Here is a 27,975-nt window from a genome sequence, read left to right on the forward strand (position 1 = left end):
GTATTATACTCCAGAGCTGTACTCACTATTCTGCTGGTGGAGTCACTGTGTACATACATTACATTACTTATCCTGTACTGATCCTGAGTTATATCCTGTATTATACTCCAGAGCTGCACTCACTATTCTGCTGGTGGAGTCACTGTGTACATACATTACATTACTTATCCTGTACTGATCCTGAGTTACATCCTGTATTATACTCCAGAGCTGTACTCACTATTCTGCTGGTGGAGTCCCTGTGTACATACATTACATTACTTATCCTGTACTGATCCTGAGTTATATCCTGTATTATACTCCAGAGCTGCACTCACTATTCTGCTGGTGGAGTCACTATGTACATTACATTACTTATCCTGTACTGATCCAGAGTTACATCCTGTATTATACTCCAGAGCTTGTACTCACTAATCTGCTGGTGGAGTCACTGTTACATACATTACATTACTTATCCTGTACTGATCCTGAGTTACATCCTGTATTATACTCCAGAGCTGCACTCACTATTCTGCTGGTGGAGTCACTGTGTACATACATTACATTACTTATCCTGTACTGATCCTGAGTTATATCCTGTATTATACTCCAGAGCTGTACTCACTATTCTGCTGGTGGAGTCACTGTGTACATACATTACATTACTTATCCTGTACTGAATCTGAGTTACATCCTGTATTATACTCCAGAGCTGCACTCACTATTCTGCTGGTGGAGTCACTGTGTACATACATTACATTACTTATCCTGTACTGAATCTGAGTTACATCCTGTATTATACTCCAGAGCTGCACTCACTATTCTGCTGGTGGAGTCACTGTGTACATACATTACATTACTTATCCTGTAACTGATCCTGAGTTACATCCTGTATTATACTCCAGAGCTGCACTCACTATTCTGCTGGGTGGAGTCACTGTGTACATACATTACATTACTTATCCTGTACTGATCCTGAGTTATATCCTGTATTATACTCCAGAGCTGCACTCACTATTCTGCTGGTGGAGTCACTGTGTACATACATTACATTACTTATCCTGTACTGATCCTGAGTTACACCCTGTATTATACTCCAGAGCTGCACTCACTATTCTGCTGGTGGAGTCACTGTGTACATATATTACATTACTTATCCTGTACTGATCCTGAGTTACATCCTGTATTATTCTCCAGAGCTGCACTCACTATTCTGCTTGTGGAGTCACTGTGTACATACATTACATTACTTATCCTGTACTGATCCTGAGTTACATCCTGTATTATATACTCCAGAGCTGCACTCACTATTCTGCTGGTGGAGTCACTGTGTAACATATATTACTTACTTATCCTGTACTGATCCTGAGTTACATCCTGTATATACCCCAGAGCTGCACTCACTATTCTGCTGGTGGAGTCACTGTGTACATACATTACATTACTTATCCTGTACTGATCCTGAGTTACATACTGTATTATACTCCAGAGCTGCACACACTATTCTGCTGGTGGAGTCACTGTGTACATATATTACATTACTTATCCTGTACTGATCCTGAGTTACATCCTGTATTATACTCCAGAGCTGCACTCACTATTCTGCTGGTGAAGGGGTCTACACAGTGATGACTAGATCTTATATATAGTACTAGTGCAGGGTCTATACGGGGATGATTAGAGGTGCTGGGCAAGTACAGATCCTGCCAGCAGCGGCTCCAGGGTCGTCCTCTGATCTGGTGAGTCACCAAATTTCCAAGCTGCTTCTCTGAAAGAGGAAGCTGTAAGATTGAGCACGATTTCCACATACTGCAGCGCACTGACTGCACCCCTCCCCCAGCAGACACTCCACCAAAGGGACCCCCAACATTCCTGCAATACATGACCTTGCTGCCACACAGGACATAGAGGAAAGGTCAAACAACCATCAGCGTTGCGGGAGAACGGGACACCGCAGACAGAAATTCAGATTCATTTAATGTTATGTGGCACATATGGGGTTAAGTGGTATGGCTTCTTTAATTCTTTCCATTAGAGATACCCCAAAAACGATTACACCCAGTCAGGGGTCACATACCAAGCTCCCCATAACGATCGCAGAGTCCGTGGGTTCCCCGTAACGATCGCAGAGTCCGTGGGTTCCTGGTGATGCCCGAGTCGTGGATGCGATTATAGGAAAATTACTATTTTAATCATTGCATAAGGGAAAATTCTACAACCTTATCGACTGTCAATCCCGCTACCATTCTCAAGATCTCTGCTTGCGGTCAGTGAATGCTAATGTTCAATTTACACCCAAGTTCTGAAAACATGTTCTGATCTGATACTTCAGACTGCTGAGTTTTTGTTACAATTGTATCCAGTCTAGACAATCCTCTATGGAGGTAACTAATCTGAACTTTATGTAACCTGCACTGATACATTGTAACAAACTATCAGGACAGGAGACAGATTTGTGCTCTTGATGTGTTTTTGTCTAGACTGGATACAAGGGTAACAACTCCTCAGCTGTGAGAAATATTAGGCCAATAGATGTAATCAAGAAGGTTCCCATTCACTGACAACAAGCAGAGATCATGCAAACGGTGAGGAATTGGAACAAAATCGCTAATAGAAAGTTGCAGAACTTCTTGTTAGAATAGGATAAAAACCCGACCTTATAAATTATGGGCCACCCTGCAGACCATTGCACAGTGCCAATCTGCACGCAACCTGGGACCAGCACGGAGCCCATCCCCCGAGGCGACATTACGAGGTGACGGAGCAGGTCAGGTACAGAGATACTTGTATGGCAGGACATGGCTCTCCGTACAGAGCAGCTCCGAACCGCAGCGCAGCAAAGACGAAGCTATAAACGTAATGTACACCGAGCCTGAAGGGTTAATATTGTAGCCCAAAAAATTATTAGTGGTAATTGGAAGAAAATCAAAAAGCATATTAATCCGGAAAATCTGATAATCCGGCACGGAGCTGCAGTAGAAGGTAGAATTCCGCAGATTTGCGTTTCTGATATTTTCTACCCGGACACAGGAGCCGTATATATTCTATGACCGTCCAATAATCCAGAACATCTGATAATCCAGCATCAATGGGACCGGAAATCAATCTAATAATGAGGAGAATCAATGGGATCATGAGAAGTCCGTCCTCCTCGGATCTCGTCTGAAACCTCGTACCAGCAGATAAGCGGCGCCAAGACGGCGACACGATTATTATTATACGATACTGGAGCAACAGAACCTCCGCAGCCGGCAGCCCCTATAGATGCCCAACATCCCATATGGAGCTACAGCAAGACTACAAGTCCCAGCATGCCAGGACAGTGCGCAGCTTCCGTGGTCTGCTGGGAGTTGTAGTTTCACAGCAGCTGAAATCAGAAAGAAATAATAATGATGGCGCCGTATTTATAATAGTCCAGTATAATGTACTCACGGCCGGATCCGCTGAGCAGCTGCTATGAATGGAGACCTCAGTCACATCCTCTGCTGGAGTCACATGAGGGGGCGGGACTTCCCTGCTCAGCTGACCGGTCACCTGACTGCCCCCCCCCCCCACACAGCAGCAGCTGAGTCATCATCATCATCATCTGCTGCTCCAAATAATACCAGTAAACGGAGGCCACTGGACCGGTCCCTCACCCCGTGCCGCCACTTTAAGGTTATGGTCAGACGCTAAATGAAAACACGGAGCTCTGATTTTCAGCCGTTTTTAAAGCATCAAACATTATTTGATGCGTTTTGCTTTTTTTTGGAGCGGTTTTTCTATTAAAACAATTAAATTTGACTCCAAAAACAGCTCGAGAAGGAACATGCGCTTCTTTTTATGGGGCGTTTTTTTTGGGGGTTTTCTTACACAGTTTTTTTTTTTCAAAACGGCCGAAACGCTATTTTTTTCCCATTGAAATGACTGGGCGGATGTTCGGAGGCGTTCAGTTTCCGTGTTTTCAGGCGCTTACCCCCGAAAAACATCTAAAAACAGCGTGCGAACATACCCTTTCATTAACAAAAAAATTATGGAGCCGTTTCCATGGGAACCAGCCCCCGATTTTCAGCTGTTTTTTAAGCAACTCGCATTTGTTACGGCCGTTTCTATTGAGTCAATGAAAAACGGCTCCAAACACGGCTGAAGTAGGGACGGGCACTTCTTTTTACAAGACATTTTTAAAATCTGCCGCGTAAGAAACGCCCCGCGGGAACGGAAAGACGTTTTTTCCATTGAAATCAATGGGTGGATGTTTGGAAATGTTCAGCCCCCACATTTTTAGCAAAAACTGCAGAAAATAGCCGGTGTGAACACAGCCCAAGAGTAAAAAACGTCTCCACAATGATGGAAACTTCTACCGAGGCCAAGAAAACTAAATACAGACCATGAGGAATCCACGACCGACGTCACCAGCGAGTCCCCAAATGTATATACAGCCCATCAGCCATGACCATCTATATATATATATATATACACAGCCCATCACGCAACGCGTCCCGACTGTCCCCCGCAACGCGTCCCGACTGTCCCCCGCAACGCGTCCCGACTGTCCACCCGCCATCAATGTGCGCCAACTATGCACCCACCACCCGTCCCGTCCCCCCTGATAATGTGGCGGATTTTGAATTCTCCATTGAACTCAATAGGTAAAATCCACCACCTCTCCGCCCCGCCGGTCACATTCTGCAGCGGGAGGACGAGGTTTGTTCAGATCTTCTCGTGGACAGATCAGTCATTGACAGTCGGGGGATTCCTGCCGCTCTGCTCTCGGTCACCACCTTCTCGTGTCACATGGGGGCGACATTCCTCACACCGCGGATAATGGGAGACAGTGCCGGCGTTATCAGCCACGACGAGAGACCACGGAAACAAATTACTAAGGTTCACGCTAAGAAGGCGACTCCTGCTCGTGTGTGAATTATATAAAGAAAATGCACAGCAACCAATCACAGCTCAGCTTTCATTTTGAAAGACAACTATAGGAAATGACAGCTGCGCTGTGATTGGTTGCTATGGGTAGCTGCTTTCCTTTTAGACACACACATATATATATATATATAAATAAAACGGTCGGTTTTTCAGTTCCTCATCATTTTCACAATCTCTGCTTGCCATCAGTGAACTGAAGTATTTACATCCAGAAACCCCGGACTGTTCACGCAGGTGTCGGGCACTTCATAATGTATCGGAGCTCTCTAGTAATGATCACGACATTCACTGACAGTAAGAATTAGATCATACACTGCACGACATCACTATCCAGAGCCTCCCGTCCCCCCTTAGGGTATATTCACACGGCCTATTTTCAGCCATTTTTTGAGGCGAAATGGCTGAAAAATGAGAAGCGGGGGGCGTTATTTTACACCTCATTTTCAAATAACGGCGCGTAAAAAGACGCCAGCGAAAAAAGACGTGCATGTCACTTATTTAAAGTCGTTTTTGGAGCCGTTTTCCCTTGAAAACCAATAAGAGGAGACGAGATCTGCGCTGTACTAATAACGAAGCGGAGACCCTGCCCTATAATGGAGGAGCGGAGTATAATAGGAACAGTATAATGTACAGTGTGGGGGTTACTAGAACCCGGGGTGACGTCGGGGGGTTACTAGAACCCGGGGTGATGTCGGGGGGTTACTAGAACCCGGGGTGACGTCGGGGGGTTACTAGAACCCGGGGTGATGTCGGGGGGTTACTAGAACCCGGGGTGACGTCGGGGGGTTACTAGAACCCGGGGTGATGTCGGGGGGTTACTAGAACCCGGGGTGATGTCGGGGGGTTACTAGAACCCGGGGTGATGTCGGGGGGTTACTAGAACCCGGGGTGATGTCGGGGGGTTACTATTATCTGGGGTGATGTCGGGGGGTTACTATTATCTGGGGTGACGTCGGGGGGTTACTAGAACCCGGGGTGACGTCGGGGGGTTACTATTATCTGGGGTGATGTCGGGGGGTTACTATTATCTGGGGTGATGTCGGGGGGTTACTATTATCTGGGGTGACGTCGGGGGGTTACTATTATCTGGGGTGACGTCGGGGGGTTACTATTATCTGGGGTGATGTCGGGGGGTTACTATTATCTGGGGTGACGTCGGGGGGTTACTATTATCTGGGGTGACGTCGGGGGGTTACGATTATCTGTGGTGATGTCGGGGGGTTACTATTATCTGGGGTGATGTCGGGGGGTTACCATTATCTGGGGTGATGTCGGGGGGTTACTATTATCTGGGGTGATGTCGGGGGGTTACTATTATCTGGGGTGATGTCGGGGGGTTACTATTATCTGGGGTGATGTCGGGGGGGTTACTATGACCCCGGGTGATGTCGGGGGGTTACTATTATCTGGGGTGATGTCGGGGGGTTACTATTATCTGGGGTGATGTCGGGGGGGTTACTATGACCCCGGGTGATGTCGGGGGGTTACTATTATCTGGGGTGATGTCGGGGGGTTACTATTACCTGGGGTCATGTCGGGGGGTTACTATTATCTGGGGTGATGTCGGGGGGGTTACTATGACCCCGGGTGATGTCGGGGGGTTACTATTATCTGGGGTGATGTCGGGGGGTTACTATTATCTGGGGTGATGTCGGGGGGTTACTATTATCTGGGGTGATGTCGGGGGGGTTACTATGACCCCGGGTGATGTCGGGGGGTTACTATTATCTGGGGTGATGTCGGGGGGTTACTATTATCTGGGGTGATGTCAGGGGGTTACTATTATCTGGGGTGATGTCGGGGGGGTTACTATTATCTGGGGTGATGTCGGGGGGTTACTATTATCTGGGGTGATGTCGGGGGGTTACTATTATCTGGGGTGATGTCGGGGGGGTTACTATGACCCCGGGTGATGTCGGGGGGTTACTATTATCTGGGGTGATGTCGGGGGGTTACTATTATCTGGGGTGATGTCGGGGGGGTTACTATTATCTGGGGTGATGTCGGGGGGTTACTATTATCTGGGGTGATGTCGGGGGGGTTACTATTATCTGGGGTGATGTCGGGGGGTTACTATTATCTGGGGTGATGTCGGGGGGTTACTATTATCTGGGGTGATGTCGGGGGGTTACTATTATCTGGGGTGATGTCGGGGGGTTACTATTATCTGGGGTGATGTCGGGGGGGTTACTATGACCCCGGGTGATGTCGGGGGGTTACTATTATCTGGGGTGATGTCGGGGGGTTACTATTATCTGGGGTGATGTCGGGGGGTTACTATTATCTGGGGTGATGTCGGGGGGTTACTATTATCTGGGGTGATGTCGGGGGGTTACTATAACCTGGGGTGATGTTGGGGGTTATACACCGGCTAGTTACATATTACAGGGCGCTCCCCTCCCCCTCAGCTCCACTCACACGCAGACAGTGATGGAGGCCGTAGTCTGGTAAAGCCCGGCCTAACAGTGACACAATGGCCGCACTCACAGGCCGCTTACCTGCCGGAGGATGCTCCAGGTTCTCCGTGTATCAGGCCCGGCTGTAATGACGTTTCTCGCTCCTACTGCAGCAGCAAACTGGCCGTCACACATCAGCTGACCGCACAAACTCCCGCCAGCACCGCAAAATATCGCGTTAGGAGACGTCCGCCATCTCTGATGAGGGCAAACTGCCAATACTTGATTTATAACTAGAGGGGCGCTGCCATAAATATGTGTTTACTACAGCCGGAAAGTGGAGCAGTCAACCCTAGCAACCACTCAGCTGATTCTTAAATGTCATAACCGTGTTCTGGTCGGTTGCTATGGGCAACTTCTCCACTTCTGCTGCACTAGTGAGACATCTGTGGCTGACACTGTTATGGGGACATCAGTGGATGATACACTGTTATGGGGGATCTGTAGGTTACACACTGTTATGGGGACATCTGTCAATAATACATCATACTTCCCAACTGTCCTGGATTCAGCGGGACAGTCCCGAATTTCGGGCGGTGTCCCGGATTTCGGTGGTATGTCCCCGACTCCAAGTGTCAACTGTATCTGCGTCATCAGGACGCAGATACAGTTGAACCTAATGCTAAAGCAGGGTACAGTCAGCTCCCTGCTTCAGCATTAGTACAGAGGTCTCCCGAGCACCCCCTGACCTCACTGTCCATATATGGACAGTGACGTCAGGGGTTCCCTCTAGGAGCGGAATCCCTGGCCACAGCGTGGCTGATGCTCTGGCTGGGGATTCTGCCCCTAGAGGGAGTCCCAATGGCTACAGGGGGTAGCACTATCTTTAATGGGGTGTGGCACTATCTAAACGGGCACTGTGGCACCATCTACAGGTAACACTGGCACTATCTACATGGGCACTGGCAATTTATATGTGAGCACTGGCACTAGGGGCAGTTAAGGTGGCATTATACTGTATGGTGGCAACTATGGGGCATTATACTGTATGGGGGACTCTATAGGGGCATTATACTCTATGGGGCCAGCTACATGGCATTATACTGTATGGGGCAACTGTGTGGGCATTATACTGTATGGTGGCAGCTATGGGGGCATTATACTGGATGGCAGCTACAGGGCATTATACTGTATGGAGGCAACTGTGTTGGCATTATACAGTACGGTGGCAGCTATGGGGGCATTATACTGTATGGTGGCAGCTATGGGGGCATTATACTGTATGGTGGCAGCTAGAGGGGCATTATACTGTATAGGGAACAGCTATGGGGGCATTATACTGTATGGGGGCATCTGTGTTGGCTTTATACTTTATGGGTGCTTCTATGGGGGCATTATACTGTATGGGGGCAGCTATTTGGCATTATACTGTGTGTGGGAGGCACTATGGGGGCATGATACTGTGTGGGCTGAACTGGGTACTTATGGATGGGGATTAGAGGCGTGACTTAAAAGGAAAAAATTGCACCTGCACGCGGGCCGCTGATCTTATTATGATTTTAGTTTTAATTTCATGTTTCAATATACTTTTATGGAACGGTGGTTGGGCCTGTGAGGCCACATATAACAGTTTTTATTTTAAACTACCTTATCCCCCTTGGCGCCACAGTCATTTGTCATTTTTTCCGCGCCTTTTGAAAGCCATAACTTGTATATATTTTTTGCCGATATAGCCGTATGAGCGCTTTTTTTGCCAGTGCGAGCTGTCGTTTTTTACGGCACTATTTATTGTACCATATAATGCACCAGTATCACGATCTGTGGGTATGTGGACCCATTAGGCCGCACCGCCTTATCGGGGAGGCAGCTGGCCAAACAACAGAGTACCCAATAATACAAAGCTGTTTTCTCCTGGGGAGGAGATGCGGGCCAGCGCTCACTGATCCATGGCTGCGGCCGTCGGGGGGTGAGTAATCCCGACCGTCCGCGGCCATGGGCGCTATACCTAGCTTGGCTAGTCCACACATGGCGTAAATACTGCAGATTTTCCGCAATGTATTTAATTGCAGAAAATCCGTAGAATAATACAGTAGCAGAGAAGTGGATGAAATTTCAAGAAATCTCATCCACACGCTGCGTACGTGATGTGCGGGGATTCCGCACACAAATTGACGAGCGGTGCCGTTTTTTACGCCGCAGCATGTCAATTGTGGTTGCGGAATGGCCGGTATGTTGTTGCGGGTTTTCTCCATTGAGTTCAATGGGATCTAAAACTCGCAGCAAACAGTCAAGTTTTGCAACTTTTGCGGCGGAATTGCAGTGATTACACCGCGAAAAAAAAAACAACCTTATACTTACCATGCTGCAGTTTTCCGCAGCGGACAATCCGGGCGAAAAACTGCACCACAATTTGGTGCGATTTTTCACCCAGAATTCCCTGCGGCCACCGTGGCGGATACACTGCGGCGGATACACTGCGTATCTGACCCATGTGAACATACCCGAAAAGTGGGAAAGAGAATTTTGTGGGGTGGAATGGCAAAAAAATAATTCTTCCATCTGTTTTTGCGCTTCGTTTTTATGGCGTTCAGCATGCAATAAAAACGACATGTTAACTTTAATCTGAGGGTCAATACGATTACGGCGATACCACATTTCTACCGTTTTTTATGATTTACTACTTTTACAACGAAAGCACTAAAAATAAAATTAGTTTTGTGTCGCCAAATTCTAAGAGTTAAAAAAAATTTATTTTTCCCGTGGATTGGGCGGTGTGAGGGCTTGTTTTTTTGCGGGGTGAGCTGTAGTTTACGGGGTACATTCAACTTTTTGATCAGTTTTTATTTCATTTGTTCGGAGGAGATAAGGTGACCAAAAAAACCATTCTAGCTGGTTTTATTTTTTTACGATGTTCACATGAGGGTTAAATAATGTTATAGTAGAATAGTTCGGACTTTTACGGACGCGGAGATACATTTTTTTATAATTCCTTTAGAGGAATGTTTGTTTTGTACATTAAAAAACAATATCGATCACATCAAAGTTCATAGCTTAGATAAGATCGATATTAGCTGAATATCACCAAAGGAGGATCCTGGGGAAAGCATCAGCACCAAGGGCAATCACCAAAACTGGCGCCATGGCCAGGAGGGCGCATTTGGGGGCAAGTATGGACGGGGACGCACATTCTGTTTTTGGAGCTGTTTTTCTATAGAGTCTATGAAAAACGGCTCCAAAAAACGTTTTTTTCCGCAGCCGTTTTTTCTTAACGCCCCATCGGAACAGAACGCCGTTTTTCCAATTGAGATCAATGGGCAGATGTTTGTAGGCGTTCTGCTTCCATTTTTTCAGCCGTTTTTTTCGGGACGTTTACGGCCCGAAAAACGGCTGAAAGCACTACGTGTGCACATACCCTTACCGACATCCGCCGTATATATACGGCGGATGTTGCAGCGGTAAATATGGAGCGGGCTCTGTAGCTGTACATTACAGCTGATACGCTGCTCTAACGGCCAGGATCGGAGATATCACCGATCCCAACCGTTTAACCACTTAGCGACCGTGGCATCTAAGTCGTCAGACCGACGGGGGCTGTCATGGCAGCACGGGGGCTAATGTCGTAGTATTAGGAGGCAGGGTCTAAGAGCATAACGATGACAACACACTTATTATTAAACAATAAAAAAAATATATAATTGGTATCGCCACGTCTGTAACGATCCAAACTATTCAAATATGACATTATTTATCGCACGCGGTGAACGCCTTAAAAAATAATAATTCACGAATTGCTGTTTTACGTATGGAATAAAGCGTGATAAAAAACTTGAATGTACCCTAAAATGGTACCGATAAAACTGCAGCTCACCCCGCAAAAAACAAGCCCTCACACCGCGTGACGGAAAAAAAAATAAGTTATGGGTCTCAGAATATAACTCTTTATTTAACAGTGTTTTTATTTTGTCACAGTAGTAAGATATTAAAAATATATATAATAATTTGGTATCGCCGTAATTGTACGGACGCGCAAAATAATAGGCCCGAACGGGGCATAACACTACGCATGCGTATACTCTGCTTTCAGACCGGCGCCCACGACCTTTTATTACGCATGCGCGCCTTTCTATTAATGGCCGCCGCTGTCTCGTTGTCCCACAACGCGCCTGCGCAGTACGACTCTACCCTTATCGGACTTTGATTGGATTTGCCTATGCGCAGGCGCGGAATCGGTTCCTCGTTTCGGATACTGTGATTGGAAGGTGTTCTGCGCATGCGTGCACCGTTCTCCCCGGCTTGGGAGCCTTCGCGCCATTCGGAGGAGTGTGGGGTGGCTGGTCACGTGGTGCAGGTGGTGGGGGAGGAGAGAGACCCCAGGTTACCTCAGAGACGGGGGAGAACTGTCACCAGCGACACCCGGGACTGAGCCTCCGCCCTGAGCTCCCGCTACCATCACACAGCCCGGGCCTCCGAGCCGCTGCCATCATGAAGGGGTGAGCTGTCATACCGCGCTGCATGTCCGTGTATACCTCAGTCACTGCATGGATACGCGTGTATATATCAGAGCCGTCACCCATACACCGCGCTGTATTCTCACTGTGTATGTCCTGCTGTATACTTGTTATATATGTCACTGTGTGTCTCATTGTGCGCCCACCCTGACCCCCGCTCCCGGGTAGACTGTGCCCACCCTGGCCCCCGTTCCGGGGTAGACTGTGCCCACCCTGACCCCCGCTCCCGGGTAGACTGTGCCCACCCTGACCCCCGCTCCCGGGTAGACTGTGCCCACCCTGACCCCCGCTCCCGGGTAGACTGTGCCCACCCTGACCCCCGCTCCCGAGTAGACTGTGCCCACCCTGACCCCCCGCTCCCGGGTAGACTGTGCCCACCCTGACCCCCCGCTCCTGGGTAGACTGTGCCCACCCTGACCCCCCGCTCCTGGGTAGACTGTGCCCACCCTGACCCCCCGCTCCTGGGTAGACTGTGCCCACCCTGACCCCCCGCTCATGGGTAGACTGTGCCCACCCTGACCCCCCGCTCATGGGTAGACTGTGTCCGCCCTGACCCACGCTCATGGGTAGACTATGGGGTGCCCGCCCTGACCCCCTGCTCCTGTGTAGACTGTGCCCACCCTGACCCCCCGCTCCTGGGTAGACTGTGCCCACCCTGACCCCCCGCTCCTGGGTAGACTGTGCCCGCCCTGACCCCCCCGCTCCTGGGTAGACTGTGCCCGCCCTGACCCCCCCGCTCCTGGGTAGACTGTGCCCGCCCTGACCCCCCGCTCCTGGGTAGACTGTGCCCGCCCTGACCCCCCGCTCCTGGGTAGACTGTGCCCGCCCTGACCCCCCCGCTCCTGGGTAGACTGTGCCCGCCCTGACCCCCCCCGCTCCTGGGTAGACTGTGCCCGCCCTGACCCCCCGCTCCTGGGTAGACTGTGCCCGCCCTGACCCCCCGCTCCTGGGTAGACTGTGCCCACCCTGACCCCCCGCTCCTGGGTAGACTGTGCCCACCCTGACCCCCCGCTCCTATGTAGACTGCGCCCACCCTGACCCCCCGCTCCTATGTAGACTGCGCCCGCCCTGACCCTGCTCCTGGGTAGACTGCGCCCGCCCTGACCCTGCTCCTGGGTAGACTGTGCCCGCCCTGACCCCCGCTCATATGTAGACTGCGCCCACCCTGACCCCCCGCTCCTATGTAGACAGCACCCACCCTGACCCCCGCTCCTGGGTATACTGCGCCCACCCTGACCCCCCCCCCCCTCCTGGGTAGACTGTGCCCACCCTGACCCCCGCCCATGGGTAGGCTGCGCCCGCCCTGACCCCCGCTCCTGTGTAGACTTCGCCCGCCCCGACCCACGCTCATGGGTAGACTATGGGGTGCCCGCCCTGACCCCCGCTATGGGCTGTTTGTTTATGGTGGTCTTGGTTCACAGTTTGGTATACAGACATATTGGGCAGTCGTGGCGTTCTATGATGGCGTTTCTGTAATCTCGTATCCCGGAGATCCCCAGGGGCGTAGCTATCAGGGCTGCAGAGGTAGCGCGGGCCCTGGAGTATAAGGGGCCCAAAAGGAGCGGCTGCCCTGTATGAGGAGACCGGTTGTATAAATGATGTGATAGTTGGGGCCGTGTTATGGACTTTGTATTTGGGGCACCAGACGCTTCACGTTACGTCTCTGGAGAACCGCTGCAACACACCGTAACGTACGTGTCGACAAAAATACAGAAACCTGCGCGAGTTCCCGGAAATGATACCCAGAAATACACGACTCGTCCTCCAAAGTAAGACCTCAAATAACTGGCGGCCACTTTCTGTAAACGTCGTCCGTCTGATAATCCGGCACCTGCCTGGTCTCCATGCCGGATTGAAAGACGTTATTGTATGGACTAATGTGTCATGTTTAAAGTGACACCGCACAGAGGATCGAAACTCAGTTTTGCCTCCTGATTCTCACCCACGTGGGCCGCCATGATGGGGGTGATACACGGGGGTCATCTGGCAGGCCGCTCGTGCTTCTAGTCCGTACGCTAAGGTCCCGGGCAGCGGTTATCATGTCCTGCCCAGGATCGGGAATATTTGACTATCTGGGCTCGTGCGGTGTGTTATTCTCTATACAGGTTCTGGGGCTGCGGGAGAGATCTGACCGAGGACAACCCAGGATTCCCCCATCAGCGGCCGTCGTGTTGGGGAATATCAGGGGCCAGGACTTGAAGTTTCAGCTTTTTCCCCGGAGTGTCCCTTTAATCTTTTCGTATAGTCGCCATGTAGACACAGCAGGGGATATTAGGTGTTGTCCCAAAACAAACTTTTATGTTGTCGGTGAAGTCAGATCAGGCTTTCCCATCGTACCAGGCCCGCTGACCAGAGCGCGCTACAAAAAATAGAAAACCCCTTTAAATGTCGGGATCAAGCCAAGACCTGAACCGTCTGCTTCTCATGATTGATGGGGGAGGGGTGCAGCTGCTGGACGTGCCATAAAAGTTAATTTTGGGAATCCCAGACCCCGGGTTCACACTTTGCTGTAGTGTTTATTCTCCGTTTCTAAAAACTGCACCAAGTCTGTGCTGTGTGAACAAGGCCTTACACTTTTCTCTTAGGCTCCTCTAGTCTCTGTTCTGGCTGGAGAAGAAAAAAAAAAACGAAAGGTAAAGTGAGAGCTGAATGGTGGTACCCCAATTTTTGGAGGGGTTGTGAAGGACTAGAAAAACGTGGCTACTTCCAAAAATAGCGCTACACCTGTCCTTAGCTGGGTATTACAGCTCAGCTCCTTTTACGTGAATGAGGCTGAACTGCAGTACAACACACAACCTGTGGGCAGGCGTGGCGCTGTTTTTGGATGAAAGATGTTTTACTGATCCTGAACGACGTCTATGACCTGCGGTGAAGTTCACATTACATTGGCGCGCTCACTGTCATGCTTTTGTTCTTGTTGGCCATTATTCACACGAGCGTATCCGATTTGTGTCTGGAGAAAACGGTCAGTTTTCCTTGCCTACGACCGTGTTGCGTCCATGTGGTTTCCGTGTGTCACGTCCGTGTTTGTCACTTCTTGACGCTTTTGTTTTCTCTGAGTTTCTTTAGCAATGGCGCGAAAATCGGACGGTAAACGGATGTCGTCCGCGTGCTGTCCAGGTTTTTCACGCACCCGCAGACTTCAATGGGCGAGTCTGGTCGGCAAACAAAGGACCAGAATAGGACACGCGGAGAGTTTCACGCAACGGACACGCAACGTGAATGTGTGAATCGGCCCGTTGAGTTGCATTGGTCAGTGTGCGGTCAGTTGTTTTGATGGACAGCGCACGGACGTGAAATCTGTTTGTGTGAATAAGGTCTTCGTGTCATATCTTCTGTTTATAATGGACTGTTATATACATTACTGCAGGGGTAATGTGGACCCTCTGGGGTCCCCAACTTCTGCACTCCTATGGTTCAGCTTACCTCTGATGGATAACCCCTCTAAAGCCCATTACCACTCATAACGTGACCCATACCACAAGACGTTATAGCGGAAGCTGAGATCTGAGTGGCTGTTTGTCAGGATGGTCACACTGTGTAGCTGCTGCCTGTGATATATGGGGACCGCTGGGGTTTTTGGATCTTGCAGTGTAGACATTGCACCTAGAAATTGCCGCTGGCTCGGTTTTTTGGTGCTGATTGTGTCCTTGATTTTCTTTGCAAGTTTTTTCGGCTACGAAAAAATCTAAATTAAAGTGGCCGAACCAGAAATGGTTTAACCCCTTTTGCAGTGACTTTTTACCTGTGACCCCTTCCTACCATGTCACAGGCAGCTACAGGGTCACCTCTCTAATGTGGGGACCCTGCGTCCCGGGAACACCAGTCAGCCGATCCCTGCTAGGACCCCCAGCGATCAGCTGTAATCTGTGGGGAACTTGGCAGTAAGTGTTCAGTTTCCCTGCAGCGCCACCACAGGGGAAATGAAGTATTACGCATTGCCCATTCATATTCATGTGTTGTCTGTGTAATACAGGACAGGTCCTCCAGAGAGAGAGAGAGAGACACACACAGACGCTCTATGTAACCGCTCTCCACTCTGACCAAGAGATGAGGATCCTGAACATTACTTTTTTTTTTTTTTTTTCGAGCTGGACGTCCCCCGTAAGATCTATATTCACTAATTTTACTTATATATTCATTCTGGGTCTTTACACCAAGTACTGTAGAGTAATGAAGGGAAATCTAAGTGCCCCCCTGCATTATAGGCGCTCAGCTGGGCTGTTAGGGAGTGTCTCTCTACAAGCTTGCTGACTGTTTCCAATAAGAACCAGCAGAAATGTGAAAGGCGATAAAAACTAACCATGCCACTGCCATGTGCTTCTTTCCATGACTTGAAGCAGCCACCCAAATCTTTCACCTCTGTTCCCTGCCAAAGTCGACCCGTTGCTCTTCCTGTGGAGGTGACTTTAGTGTCCGGCTGTCAGTGACCACTACGGGACGCTGGCGTTTATTATCGTGTCGCGACCATGTTGTAGATTCTGTCGTGGTGTGACCCTATCCAGAGCTTCTACCACAAGCGCCGAGATCTATTAACAATTTAACAGGGAAATCTGATCTATGAGCTCATCCGCCCCAGCCCGGGTAAAGTAGGAGTGGTGGTGGCTGCATGTTGGGAAAGTAACCGTTGCACATGTGAGTCATCATGCAAACCATGCTCTGGTGCTGTACGGTCCTTACCGCTGCGCAATGGCCGCCACTGACAGCCTCCGAGACTAATCCGTGCGTATCGGGAATTTTTGTAACCCTTTAGATGCTGTAATCAGTAACGATCACGGCATCTGAGGGATAAAGGGACAGGACTCCTTTTTTTTTTAACGCCGGAGAATGTGGTACCCCAAGTGGGACCCCTGCTCCATGACGGGCATATGGAAAGGGGATAAGTCCTTTGTTTTCTGTGCGTTACTCATTGATTTCAGTGGATACTTCATGACCTGCATTATATAATGAAACCCACTAAATAGCAATGTCCCTTCTTTATAGAATCGTCCTTCTTGATGTTCACATCCACTAGCTGAGGCTGGAGATGGGGCGGTCGGCTGCTCTTCAGTCTCTCGCGTCCTATAAACTGTGGGACGGGAGTCGGATTTGCAGACTGAATTTGAGCGTCTCCTGCGGCCAAGTCGTACCTTTCCCTCTCACGATGTGCTGTGACTTGGCAGCGCCTCGTAGAAAGTCCTCCACATCTGCTCTTCTGTTGTAGCTGGAAGTCCTAGCGGAGAGCGGCTCACGAGGTGAATGAGGCAGCGATCCTGGAAGGTTTCTCGCTCTTCTGCCGGACGACGATTACTATGAAATGCTCTGAAAACCCTCTGTCCAATGTCTTCTGATCAGTAATGAGCCTCCGCTATACTGAAGTGCCAGAACAGGGTGTTTATTAAAGGGCTCGTCCAGCCATGTGTACAGAAAACTTACACTGTTTCTATTCTGACCCCTTTTGAGGCAGCACGTGTTTGATGCAAGTTTTCTGATGCCATTGCCCCCTCGTCATGGTCCCTCTCAGTACTGTTTAGTCCCTGGCACTCATTGTTCTGGCACCTGCAGCAGTCGTGTTTATATTATTGGAAATTATATTTTAAAGGGCTTCGGGTACATTCACTCGCAGGGTTCTCGACGTCGTTTTGCTCCAGCAGCAATTAACTGCAATGGGCAGATGTGCCACGTGTGTGTGTGTGTGTGTGTGTGTGTGCGCGCCTATGGACGACGTATGCCTTCAATCGAGGGCTCCAACAGTCCAAACAAAGCCTCAGATGGGGAAACTCCTGTTGGCACGGGGTGGATGCGCTGTGTAAAAGTACACCGCGTATCCACACTAGCGGCCGCAGGGAATTCCGGCCGAAAAGCCGCAGCAAATTGTGGGGCAGTTTTTCATCCGGATTGTCCGCTGCGGAAAACTGGTTGATACTTACATAGCCATGGCGACACGTCCCTCTGCCGACCAGCCTCCTGGGACGATGTTTAATCCCATGTGACGGCTGCAGCAGCGATGACACAAATACAATTGACATGCTGCGGATTTAAAAAACGTGCCGCAGGTCAATTTCTGAGCGTTATTTTGCTGCTACTGTATTTGATGCAGATTTTCCTCAACTAAATCCGTTGCGGAAAATCTGCAGTATTTCTGCTACGTGTGAACTTACTCTAAGAGTGCGACATTCCGTTTTCCGTTCCCATTTTTATTGTGTGTTCCGTCTCTTCCCGCCGCACCGTCCGCTCCCTGTGTGAACGCGTACGTACCTGGCCTGGCACTGCTGCTGGCGTTCTCGTTCTTTGCACGTACCTTACATTAGTCCTACGCTCAGCAGAATCCATGTGGTTGCAATGAATGACTGTCAGACTAAATTTAACAAGCGATAGCTGTAAATAGATTTTGGGCTTCGGGGAGCGATCCGCGCTGGGATCTGTTTCAGGGCTGCGCATTCCTTCTCAGGACGGTCAGACACTATTTATAGCGATGAGAAGTGAGACCGGCGCTGCCTTCTGGTGAGTGTGAAAGACGACGTCCTACCAGCTCCGAACCTCCCGCAGCCCGACCATGGATTATATCTCATATCTTATTGCTGAATGTCTCATTGCTGGGGCGATATTAACCCTCGGTCTGCAAATGGATCACTTAACTTGGCGCACGAAGCTAATCTGCCCGCAATACAGGGCTCAACCTATGCGAAGTACCAGCCTGTGTGCCCTCAGATTTAAAAGTGGTACTAAAGAAACGGTGCCCTCTAATTGGATGATGCCGAATCTGTTCGTTGGCATTATCTGCCAATCCGCAGCGTTTTGATAAAACCACAACCGCTCTTCACGGAGGTCACAGTTTGAGAAATCCCTATAAAACCCTTGATTTTGTTTTTTCCATCCGTCTTGTCACTTTGCAGCACCACACACTGGAAACCTTCCCAACCCGGGAGGGACCGGCAGCGATGTTCATCCTGAGCCTCCTGGTTCATGGATGAGAGAAAAGGACTGGTACTTACACGGGCAGTAGGAGAGACGAGACATGTAACTTTACAGGTCTTGTATGCCAGTCTGGGTCTGTGAAAAGCTGGGTGACCCTAATGGCGGCTATTAAAGGTTGTGTTCAGGCATCTGATACCCATAATTCAGAAGGGGCTGCCGAGGGTGAGAAGGGCCTCCCGAGGGTAGATGTGGGTTTGTCTCGGACACGCAAACGATTTGCATTCTTCTCGTTGGTCCTAATTTCTATTCATCTTTTGTATATGGTCTTGTTCACACAGGGCAGTTTGGTGCAGGTTTTGAAGAAACCAGGAGTGGATCCTAAACATAAGAAAAGCAAAATCTCACCAAATCTGCCCATGTGGACGAGTCCTCCTAGGGATCATTACTGGATGTGTTACTACTGACTAGACTGGAACTTTTATATATCGGATTATTACTTCATGGCAGAGGTCACTAAACATGTTGCAACTTTCCAATGAGCGCTGTAGTTAGTCCTGCGTCTTCCAGTGTATGAACACATGATGCACAGACCGCAGGAGCCAGGCTGCCTATAAAGTTGTGCCGTGTGTAAAGGTCCTCTTACACCGGACAGTTTTGCCAATCGAGACAGCTCGTTGATCGGCGCTCGTTCCCCCCAATTGGCAGATGTCGAGGGAAAGTAGGACCGTACATGTTGGATTTCAATGCGCCCGGGAGGACAAGCTGCGGGCCGACAGCGATATGAAATGTAAGGCTCATGTGTAAATCTGTCGGGGAATAATGAACACATTGAAAAATAAAACTTGGAATGCATTGCTTCAATTTAAATCTGCAGTTCTAGAGAACGTCTGACATGTCGTCATTTCCCTTCGACGGGGGGTCCTGTAGCGCAGACCACCACTGATGTCTAGAAGGGGCTGCGGCTCTGCTCCTGGAGAGGTAAAGGCAGGTCATAGACTGCAGATCTCTAGTCTGTCCTCGCCTCTCATGGGGGAAGCTGACGTGACGGGCTGCCACCTCCAGCGATCAGTGGGGTCCTCAGCGCCCAGACCCCCTGATGAGAACTTATGACGTGTCAGACCTTCTCTTTAACTAGAGGTGAATTTTGTGCAGAGCCGTGCTGTAAGGGATTGTTTCACTAAGGGTCCTTCTGCACGGGCCAATAGGTGATCAGACTGATTGCTGAGGGCCATCCCAACCGATCATTATAACCGGGGTCCGGAGCCCCCCCCCCTGTCCGCCCTGCACGACCGCAGTGAGGGGCGCTGGTTGAGCGTGCGCGCTGACGCTCCATGATTCTATGGAACTGACGGAGATAGCGAGCAGTATTTCCAGAAAGATTTTTAATGATGTTTTGCTTTGTTCCAGTAGCCGGATCGAGTTGGGAGATGTGACGCCACATAACATAAAGCAACTGAAGCGGTTGAACCAGGTCATCTTCCCAGTCAGCTACAACGACAAGTTCTACAAGGACGTCCTGGAGGTCGGGGAGCTGGCAAAACTTGGTAAGGAAATGGTGGAGTAATGTTGATTGTCGAAACAAAGAATATGGTTTACTATGGTCTCTTACAGCCTAAAGACCCCCATACTTATCAGATGAAAGTCGTCCGAACTAGTCGCTCTGATGTGTATGGGGGCCACGCGACTCTGCTGCCGGAGGAATCCGCCATCCGCTTATTCCCCTCTCCCTAATGAAATAAACATGCGCGCAATCTTATTGCAGAAGAATACCTCCAGCAGTGATCATTTACTTCACTGGTAAAATCCATCTACAGTGAAACAGAGCCCATAATAGTCTTTGGAGAGGGGAGGGGGGAGCTTCTGATACGCAGATTCTGCTGCTTCTAATATTTGTTGTATCTCACCCCAGTGGATTTACAGTAACACTACTCAGTACTGCTGTATAATGTCCTCCATGCTGCTGCTTCTCTGTCATAGGGGAGCAGGATCTCCTCTCCTGTATGCGAGAGATAAGAGAGCGGGATCTTCTCTGCTGTGTATGGGAGACATCATAGCAGCAAGTCTTCTCTCCCTCGGGAACTGAGCTCAAGAGAAAACGAAACAATTAGAAATCGAGCCTGCAGCGGGGAAAACTGCAGATAAATGCAGAATACAAGTCATCGTGTCCAGAGATAGTGTCATTCCTCATGTAAACACACGATGGCGTATTCTGAATGTCGACTAAAACGTCCTCTTTGAGAGCGGTAATAATAATATTCTTGTGTCTTCTTCCTGCAGCCTATTTCAATGACATTGCGGTTGGAGCAGTGTGTTGTAGAGTCGACCACTCTCAGAATCAGAAGAGACTTTATATTATGACCCTCGGCTGCCTGGCGCCGTACCGCAGACTAGGTATAGGTATGTATTGTCCTTCCTTTCAAGAGGAGCGGTCACATCTCTGGACATGATTATTTTAGGGACTACTTGTATTATCTGGGATGTATTTTCTTAGAACTCTGCGTGGTCATTCCTCTAAGGCCTCTTCACGTGGCGTTGGTGCCCTAAATGTATCATGTACGTCAGGAAAGCTCCCAACGTGCGCAATAAACCTCTTCATAAGGCTCCATTATCCCGCCGGTGACCAAAGGCCTGTGCTTTTTTATTTATTTTTTATATTTCTGTTTACAGAGCTGGGTAAGGCGTCTTTTTGTACGTAAAAAGATGTCGTTTTTATTAATACCTTTTTGGGGGATGTCGGGCATTCAATCACATTGCATGTGGGTTGAAGTTGCAAAACTGCGCTTTGGCCTTTTTTCTCCACTGCGACGTTCGCATATATAATAGCAGTGCGTTGCTATTGAGACCTGCCACAGTCACAGCAATCTTCCTCTAGCAGGGCTGGTAGCGTTCACAAGGCTCCCAGCTTCTATAGGAGTACACCGGCTCCCACAATCTCACCGCGCGGGTGCCAGTGACCGTCCCCGAAGCAAAAGGGCCAGTAAAAACCCCTCCGATTCCAGTGGCCACATCTGACACCGGCATCTAAGGGGTTAAATGCTTGCGATCTGATCACAAGCATTGCTGCTGTGTAACACAGCGGAGACCCGGCGCCATCTTTAACCCCTTCACGACTGCCATACTTCTATATACGTTCTAACTGCCGATGCCCCGTGCAGTTAGCGCGTGTATAAACGTTGACAGCCTGGAACGGATTTGAGTGCAGTGCTGCTTCAGTGTGAGCAGCACTGCACACTCATGTCAGCCGCCCCCATTTACAGTGGGGGGGGGGGTGTATTCCGGGGGCTCCCACAACCCCCCTGTAGGCAGCGCAAAGCCCTCTGCAGATAGCGCCACCTAAGCTCCCTCCAACGTCTGAATCCACGGCCGAGGATTCCCCTCCTAGAGGGAGCCCCTGCCATCTCCATCTCCGCTGTAGATAGTGCCTCCCTGCAGATAGTAACCCCCCGCTGTAGATAGTGCCTCCCTGCAGATAGTGCCTCCCTGCAGATAGTAACCCCCCCGCTGTAGATAGTGCCTCCCTGCAGATAGTAACCCCCCCGCTGTAGATAGTGCCTCCCTGCAGATAGTAACCCCCCGCTGTAGATAGTGCCTCCCTGCAGATAGTAACCCCCCCGCTGTAGATAGTGCCTCCCTGCAGATAGTAACCCCCCCGCTGTAGATAGTGCCTCCCTGCAGATAGTAACCCCCCGCTGTAGATAGTGCCTCCCTGCAGATAGTAACCCCCCGCTGTAGATAGTGCCTCCCTGCAGATAGTAACCCCCCGCTGTAGATAGTGCCTCCCTGCAGATAGTAACCCCCCCGCTGTAGATAGTGCCTCCCTGCAGATAGTAACCCCCCGCTGTAGATAGTGCCTCCCTGCAGATAGTAACCCCCCGCTGTAGATAGTGCCTCCCTGCAGATAGTAACCCCCCCGCTGTAGATAGTGCCTCCCTGCAGATAGTAACCCCCCCGCTGTAGATAGTGCCTCCCTGCAGATAGTAACCCCCCGCTGTAGATAGTGCCTCCCTGCAGATAGTAACCCCCCGCTGTAGATAGTGCCTCCCTGCAGATAGTAACCCCCCGCTGTAGATAGTGCCTCCCTGCAGATAGTAACCCCCCCGCTGTAGATAGTGCCTCCCTGCAGATAGTAACCCCCCCGCTGTAGATAGTGCCTCCCTGCAGATAGTAACCCCCCCGCTGTAGATAGTGCCTCCCTGCAGATAGTAACCCCCCCGCTGTAGATAGTGCCTCCCTGCAGATAGTAACCCCCCGCTGTAGATAGTGCCTGCCTGCAGATAGTAACCCCCCGCTGTAGATTGCATCGCACCCACCTGTAGATGGCGCCACCTGAAGCGACTCTAGGAGCGGAATCCCCGATGTCAGATCGTACCGGCCGGGGATTCTGCTTCTAGAGCCCCTGACGTCACGGTCCATCCCCTGCAATGGCAATTCTGTTGATCACCAAATGGTCTTTATTTCGAAAGGGGGTTGTTGAGATGAGACCGTCCCTTTTTTAATGTTCTTAAAGGGGATCTGTCACTGGTTTAGTGATGTCCAATCTCCTCGCTAATCTAATAGTCGCTGTCGCACTGATAATAGTAGTGAAAATTGTGTGTTAATTTTTTTTGCACTTTATATTTTACTTATTTTTTTATTATTATGGATTGTCACTCAAATGTCAGAAAAGACCTTTGGGAGACTTTATTTATTTTATTTTTACTTATTTTACACCGTCTTTCCACTGTGCAGCCCCAGTTACAGGGGATATCGGCCCTCTCATAGTGACTATTGTCACTAATAGGGCTGTGCCGGGTCTAGTAAGACCCAGCAGCAGCCTGCCACTAACGGCACCCGGCGATCATGTGACCAGAGGCTGCCTCTATTCATATACTCCACGCTCATTGAGCGCTGTGTAGAAGACATCAGAGAAGACGAAAGCTGCTTCTATCTTCTCAGGGTCCCCAGCTGTCACTGCCGGAGTCCCCACATTCAGCTAAAAGCCGCGCCGTAAATAGTCTATGGTGCAGCTTTTAAGGACCCCGACCGCCAGCCGTAAATACACAGCCAGCGGTCGGGAATCGGTTAAAAGTTCTGAGCTTTTTTTCTAAATATGTAAATGAGCCTTTATTGGACAACTGGGAGGTAACACCAGCGATTCCCCGGAGGTGGAGCCTCCTCACAGCCTCTGACTGTCCAATCAGCATGAAGCTGCTTCACACCGTGTGATAGGCTGAGGCTGGAGGGAAGGGCGATCAATTCAAATAGCCAGATCTCCGGCTGTGGATCACCTAGAACAGCGGTTCTGGTGTCATATGAAAGAGGTGATTCTAATCTTTTATATCACGCCAGGATCGCAGTGAAACAACTGGAGAGATCACCAGTTGAATACAGTCGGGAATGGAAGCTGTATACTATACGATCACGCTGTATCCGGATTGGCCATAAAACATTACAACGCCCAGAGAGAAAAGAGGGAGTCCCCTCCTATTTGGCTTTTAGAGCTAAATTAGCATATTTAGAAAAATGCTCAATTTTTCAAATACGTTTTTGTTTTTTTTTTTAAAACCAATCACACAAGTTATCAGCATCACAGCGCCTATTAAATGGGTCAGGCGATCGGGAATTGATCACGGTCCCAGCACATACTCTGAACCTGCCCTTAGACCCCCTACAAGTGACATTTTGGCATCCGCCATGTTGTTATGCGTCGGTTTACCTTTATTTTTTTCATGGTAAAACCTCAGGGCATTTCATACGTGACGTCCTTTACATCTTCACCAGCCGTGTCTTCTACTCTTGAAGAATTTCCAGAGAACATTGGCTCTAGATCAATCGTGTGACTCTTTCTCCATTAATAACATATTCTGCCTTCTCAGGAACAAAGATGCTGAACCACGTTTTAAACATTTGTGAAAAGGACGGCACCTTCGACAACATCTATCTGTAAGTTTCTCGTCAGATTTGCTCAGTCTGTTTCCCGGGTGGTGTCAGCAGATTCTTGTGGAAGGGAAAAGCCGCCCATAGACAATCGTTTTGCTGACAGCCATCAACGCCCCCCCTCCCCACCCCCGACTCCTACATTCACATGCATGCTCAGCTGAGTGTTTGTTTGGTGATAAGCGGTGGCCAGATGCTGCTTATCCCCGGGAAAACGAAGATGTCACATACTTGTTGTTCCACGTTCACATCTTGTAGTCATGATACACATTAGATTGTGAGCTGATGTATAGAACAGGTTGGATTTTTTTGGGGGGTTTTCAGAGATCAGGAGTCTTGACAGCCGCTCGTCTCCACCTGATCCATACAATTAACATATGTGTTTGGCAGATCGTCAGCGGCTTTATTCCCCTCTCACCATTGAAGTAGAGCGTGCATGTGTATGGGGGAGATGGTAGGCATAGCTTTCAGCCGGCAGCTCTCTACAGTATACGGACACCTTTTACTTCTGACTGCGGATGAGACATCCAGATCTCCATTAGAGCGTGTAGTTCTGCTGGTCACCACACACCTTTGAATGCCTCGCTAAGCAACACCCGTGACCTGTTTGGGCTGCTGCTTAGAAAATAGCAGGTCCTAGTAATTATTAGACAAAAAGTTTCCGTTATGAAGGGAAGCCCCGTCTCTTTTTGGGAATTTCCTTTTGTATATTTGTGTGTGAGCTCAGACTGCTTTGTGATGCAGCGCAAAAAACGAACACGGGGAAAAAATGGGCTTTATCCATACGCATAATGACTTTTGGTTGCAGTAAAAATGCAGATTGCCATGACAGTGAATGCAGCTCTGGAGTATAATACAGGATATAACTCAGGATCAGTACAGGATAAGTAATGTAATGTATGTACACAGTGACTCCACCCGCAGAATAGTGAGTGCAGCTCTGGAATATAATACAGGATATAACTCAGGATCAGTACAGGATAAGTAATGTAATGTATGTACACAGTGACTCCACCCGCAGAATAGTGAGTGCAGCTCTGGAGTATAATACAGGATGTAACTCAGGATCAGTACAGGATAAGTAATGTAATGTATGTACACAGTGACTCCACCAGCAGAATAGTGAGTGCAGCTCTGGAGTATAATACAGGATGTAACTCAGGATCAGTACAGGATAAGTAATGTATGTACACAGTGACTCCACCAGCAGAATAGTGAGTGCAGCTCTGGAGTATAATACAGGATGTAACTCAGGATCAGTACAGGATAAGTAATGTAATGTATGTACACAGTGACTCCACAAGCAGAATAGTGAGTGCAGCTCTGGAGTATAATACAGGATGTAACTCAGGATCAGTACAGGATAAGTAATGTAATGTATGTACACGGTGACTCCACCAGCAGAATAGTGAGTGCAGCTCTGGAGTATAATACAGGATGTAACTCAGGATCAGTACAGGATAAGTCATGTAATGTATGTACACAGTGACACCACCAGCAGAATAGTGAGTGCAGCTCTGCAGTATAATACAGGATATAACTCAGGATCAGTACAGGATAAGTAATGTAATGTATGTACACAGTGACTCCACCAGCAGAATAGTGAGTGCAGCTGTGGAGTATAATACAGGATGTAACTCAGGATCAGTACAGGATAAGTAATGTAATGTATGTACACAGTGACTCCACCAGCAGAATAGTGAGTGCAGCTCTGGAGTATAATACAGGATGTAACTCAGGATCAGTACAGGATAAGTAATGTAATGTATGTACACAGTGACTCCACCAGCAGAATAGTGAGTGCAGCTCTGGAGTATAATACAGGATGTAACTCAGGATCAGTACAGGATAAGTAATGTAATGTATGTACACAGTGACTCCACCAGCAGAATAGTGAGTGCAGCTCTGCAGTATAATACAGGATATAACTCAGGATCAGTACAGGATAAGTAATGTAATGTATGTACACAGTGACTCCACCAGCAGAATAGTGAGTGCAGCTGTGGAGTATAATACAGGATGTAACTCAGGATCAGTAATGTAATGTATGTACACAGTGACTCCACCAGCAGAATAGTGAGTGCAGCTCTGGAGTATAATACAGGATGTAACTCAGGATCAGTACAGGATAAGTAATGTAATGTATGTACACAGTGACTCCGCCAGCAGAATAGTGAGTGCAGCTCTGGAGTATAATACAGGATGTAACTCAGGATCAGTACAGGATAAGTAATGTATGTACACAGTGACTCCACCAGCAGAATAGTGAGTGCAGCTCTGGCGTATAATACAGGATGTAACTCAGGATCAGTACAGGATAAGTAATGTAATGTATGTACACAGTGACTCCGCCAGCAGAATAGTGAGTGCAGCTCTGGAGTATAATACAGGATGTAACTCAGGATCAGTACAGGATAAGTAATGTATGTACACAGTGACTCCACCAGCAGAATAGTGAGTGCAGCTCTGGCGTATAATACAGGATGTAACTCAGGATCAGTACAGGATAAGTAATGTAATGTATGTACACAGTGACACCACCAGCAGAATAGTGAGTGCAGCTCTGGAGTATAATACAGGATATAACTCAGGATCAGTACAGGATAAGTCATGTAATGTATGTACACAGTGACTCCACCAGCAGAATAGTGAGTGCAGCTCTGGAGTATAATACAGGATGTAACTCAGGAAAAACAGCAAGTGAGAACTAAACCTAATGCAACTATCGTAACGTGGCTCGCATTCTGTTTCACCGCAGGCACGTCCAGATCAGCAACGAATCCGCCATAGATTTCTACAGAAAGTTTGGTTTTGAGATCATCGAAACAAAGAAAAATTATTACAAGAGGATAGAGCCGGCTGATGCTCACGTGCTCCAGAAAAACCTGAAGCTCTCTTCTCCCGCGCCGAACGCAGACGTGCAAAAGAGTGAAAACTGAACGGAGACCTGGACGAACCCTTTTTTTTTTCTTGCACTTGCTTGTCGCCAAATACGGATAAGAGACCCGTTGAGTTTTACTGAGCGCACACTTCTAATATCTCCTCTTCCTTCTCCACTTGAAAAAAAAATTAAAAGAAAAAGTGTTGAATACTTCTCGAAAGAGCCGTACAATCTCGTATGTATATTGTCTAGTTGAACTCTGAAATGTTTCCCATGTGTGGAGATGATCCGAGCGGGGGAGTTACGGATTCTCTTCTTCAGGCTTTCCCCCGGTTTTGGTTTGGAGGCGTTGGGTGGCTTCTATCAGTCTGAAATAATAGTCTTTAAATAAAATCTCATTTCTTTTTAGCTTTCTCTTTCTAACTTCATTGCAGTTTTTCTTTTCCATTGAAATCCGACATTTGATAATCCGGCAATCAAGACCGGA

General features: G+C 48.8%; 2 protein-coding genes across 3 annotated transcripts in view; one reads left to right on the forward strand and one right to left on the reverse strand.

Moving 5' to 3' along the window:
* Positions 1–3,431, reverse strand: part of ATP6V1A (ATPase H+ transporting V1 subunit A) — an 80,538-nt gene extending 77,107 nt beyond the window's left edge. The window contains exon 1 of the mRNA XM_075851249.1: positions 3,412–3,431. The gene's annotated coding sequence lies outside the window, so the exon portion shown is untranslated. The remainder of the gene's footprint in view (positions 1–3,411) is intronic.
* An 8,103-nt stretch (positions 3,432–11,534) lies between these two features.
* NAA50 (N-alpha-acetyltransferase 50, NatE catalytic subunit) lies at positions 11,535–27,896 on the forward strand. Of its 2 annotated transcripts, none has more exons than XM_075854692.1 (5): positions 11,535–11,776; positions 20,099–20,235; positions 20,969–21,088; positions 24,547–24,613; positions 27,366–27,896. In XM_075854692.1, the coding sequence occupies exons 1-5, from the start codon at positions 11,769–11,771 to the stop codon at positions 27,544–27,546; spliced, it is 513 nt and encodes a 170-aa protein (XP_075710807.1). In that variant the 5' UTR covers positions 11,535–11,768; the 3' UTR covers positions 27,547–27,896. The 2 variants fall into 2 exon arrangements, with proteins under 2 accessions (XP_075710807.1, XP_075710808.1); XM_075854693.1 differs by having other exon boundaries at positions 20,102–20,235.
* The last annotated feature ends 79 nt before the right edge of the window (positions 27,897–27,975 follow it).

Source organism: Rhinoderma darwinii, chromosome 2 (genome assembly GCF_050947455.1).
Source record: "Rhinoderma darwinii isolate aRhiDar2 chromosome 2, aRhiDar2.hap1, whole genome shotgun sequence".
NCBI classification, from domain to species: Eukaryota; Metazoa; Chordata; class Amphibia; order Anura; family Rhinodermatidae; genus Rhinoderma; species Rhinoderma darwinii.